The sequence below is a fragment of the Setaria italica genome, chromosome IX (genome assembly GCF_000263155.2).
Source record: "Setaria italica strain Yugu1 chromosome IX, Setaria_italica_v2.0, whole genome shotgun sequence".
Lineage (NCBI taxonomy): Eukaryota > Viridiplantae > Streptophyta > Magnoliopsida > Poales > Poaceae > Setaria > Setaria italica.
The window spans coordinates 54028813-54031788 of record NC_028458.1 but is presented as its reverse complement, the minus strand read 5'-3'; the positions used below and the strand labels follow the sequence as shown (position 1 = coordinate 54031788).

The window sequence follows — 2976 nt, the reverse complement described above, 5'->3', positions numbered from 1 at the left end:
GTTCGGGGCTCTGACACTGTGGATGTGGCTTTATCATACACACATTGGAGTCCACGTCCAATGGCTCGACGACGAAACCACTCGGCATCCAATGGCTGGACGACGAAACCACTCGGCGTGTCTCCTTCTCAGGGCCAAGCTGCTCCTGGTCGCGGCCACCGGCGCGACGGCGCAGAACAACTGCTCGTCCGCCAAGTTCCCCGCGGGGCGGTCGTTCCAGCGCTGCACCTCCCTGCCCGTGCTCGGCGACAGCCTGCACTGGACGTACCACCAGGCGAACGGCACGGCCGACGTCGCGTTCCGGGTGCCGCAGAGCACCACCGGCTGGGTCGCGTGGGGAATCAACACCGAGCGCCCCGTCAGCATTGCCGGCAGCAGCGTGTTCATCGCCTCGCACTCGCAGGACGGCAACGGCGGCGCGGTGTCCGTCCTGGCGACCTACCTGGAGAGCACGGCACCGGTGCTCGCCAACAACACCCTCAAGCTCGCCGTGCCCGTCGCGCCGGCCGCCGAGTACTCGGGCGGCGCGTACACCATCTACGCCATGGCGCTGCGGGGAGGCCTGTTCAACGGTGGTTTATCACGGGTTTACACGGTTTCTCAAATCAAACCACATGATTACGGGTCCGGCGGGTTGGTTCACTGGTTTGTGCGGTTTAAAACCGATGACAACATACGTCATTGCTGGAAGCTACGAGTGGCTCCCCACGTCGGCAGCGTTCGCGTCCATCCAGACCGTAGTTGCGTGTCTCGCCCCGGCGCGCGGCACTGTCACGGTGCGACCCAGAAAGAATAGGCGCGCCCGTGCTACTCTTGGCACTAGCCGTCGCAGCCTCGGCGCTCGGCGGCGCGTCCGCGGAGCTGCCGCAGTAGGAGTTGTCGACGTCGGCGTTGCAGGAGTTCCTCGCGGGCACGCTGCATGAGCACGCGCTGGGCTGGAACGTGTCTGTGTTGGCCTGCACCTGGACTAGTGTCCGGTGTGACGCAGCCAACACCACGATCGTGGAGCTCCACCTCCCGGGCGTCACCCTCATTGGTGCACCACCAGTCACGGTCGGCGTGCTGCGGAGCCTCCAGGTCCTCTCACTGCGCAACAACCGCATCTTGGAGGCATCCCCGCGATTAGCTGCCGGTAACATATAGTGATCTGTGTTTAGCTTGATTCAATGGGACTCGCGTAATCGTCAGTGGCCCGGCCGTCGCTGCCGCGCAGCGTTGGTTGCCGATGAGCCCTGTTAGACGGATTTATTGATCTAAACCACGGTTTAGCCCAACCTAGATGGAGTAGCCGGTTTCTACAGGCTGGTTGGGCGGGTTGGCACCAACCCGGTGAACATCACGGTGCAGAACACGGTGTGGCGGGCCGGCCCGCTCAGCGGCGGGCGAATAGCGCCGCACCCGACGTCCGCGGCGAACCTGCGGAGCGCCCAGAAGCTGGACTTCCTGTCCGGCAACAACCGGAGCGCAGGGGCACCCAACTCCAGGGTGCACCGTCGTGACCTGAGGGAGTTTCTGGGTTAAAACGCTGCAGCGTTTTTTTACCGGCTGCCCACCAGTGAAGAAAATCGCACCCGTCGACTCGACCCATTCTTTTTTCTGAAATAACGACTCGACCCATTCTGTCTTGTCCGAATACATTGTATGCTAGTGCTTCTTTACATTGTTCCAGTCCAGATTGATTGTAGGTCCTGTACATGTGTTGCTAGTGCTTTCATTCATGATGATCCCAGGTTCATGTGTTGTCTAAATAATTACTTTTACATTCCATCTGCCGTTTCCATTCTTTTTAAAATTTTAAAAAGTTATGGTATTGTCGTCTCAAACGTAGCAGAGCCCATTTTCTGTGCGAACGGGGCAGACACAGAAGAAGCCTTTTTGGCAGCAGGGCATGATCAGGCCCAACAGTCACTGCCGGCGGCCTACCCCCACACCCACCCAAATCCGCACGGCGAGGCCCAGGCCTAGCCCATTTGATTGACTTGGGATGTCCAAAGCCATGTTGGGAGGATCTCCGGGCGAGGCACACGGACACGGTCGGCGTCGCGTGCTCGCTGCAGCACCACGTCGGGATGTCAATTGTTGGGAATCATTTATCGGTGATCAACACCAGTAACTATCCTTGGTGGTTACTGATCGAGAGGGTCTCGCACCCTTTCACCGTGACCATTTATCTTGTGTGCGTATATATATATTCATATATGTACAAACAGATCAATGCAATACACAGAGATTCCACTCTTGTCATTTGTGTCTCCCATTTACATTAGCACAAATCTACTCTTAACACGTTATCAGCATGATTTGCTCTCGTCCCCACCCTTGACCACGACGGTCCCCACTCTTGGTCACGACGGTCCCCATCCGCACGGCGCACACGCATCGCTTGGTCACGACGTGATGTTTGATAGGATTAGTCCTGAACTCCTGATAATTTTCGTTGATCCGGGGTGAAATCACCGTGGGGAAAGGTCTGAAACCGACCTCTCGGGCAGGTGCCTTGACCCCGTTTAACGCCGCCGCCAGCTTTGCTTAACCGCGCGCCCAAGCATCACCATTGTCGTTCGTCCGAGTTATATAATACCAACCGCCCAACCCCTGCAGGGCTATAAAGCCGTCACTACGCCGCCGAAGGTTCCAAACTTCCATTCCATCCCGTCGTCTCTGGACGCACGAAATTAAAGCACCCATCGTTCCAAAACACAACAGTCAACAGGGCCAGGGCATGATAGGATAGTTTAAGTTAACACTACTACGCGGCGTGAACCAGAGCATCTCATTCCAATGTTCTTGGCTTCAAACTGAAGGCGCAGTGACTTACGGGGACGAGCTGACGAAACGCCTTCATCACACCACGTGCGGCGTTGCCGGGGCAACACGATAGCCGGGTTGGAAGAAAGATCGGGGGGGGGGGGGGGGGGGGGGGGGGGGGGAAAAAAAAAAAAAAAACCCCAACCCCCCCCGGAATACAAAAAGGGC

At 57.7% G+C, this 2976-nt stretch overlaps 1 protein-coding gene across 1 annotated transcript; it reads left to right on the top strand.

The window, feature by feature from the left end:
* The first annotated feature begins 91 nt into the window (after positions 1-91).
* On the top strand, positions 92-1521 carry LOC101763131 (cytochrome b561 and DOMON domain-containing protein At5g47530). The gene is made up of 2 exons (XM_004987073.1): positions 92-552; positions 1302-1521. Exons 1-2 carry the CDS (start codon positions 92-94, stop codon positions 1519-1521), a joined length of 681 nt encoding a protein of 226 aa, XP_004987130.1.
* The last annotated feature ends 1455 nt before the right edge of the window (positions 1522-2976 follow it).

Coding starts and splice junctions, on each gene's coding strand:
- LOC101763131 (XM_004987073.1), top strand. CDS start 92: ATGGCTGGACGACGAAACCACTCGGCGTGTCTCCTTCTCAGGGCCAAG. Junction 553..1,301: donor ACCATCTACGCCATGGCGCT/GCGGGGAGGCCT, acceptor CGGTTTCTACAG/GCTGGTTGGGCGGGTTGGCA.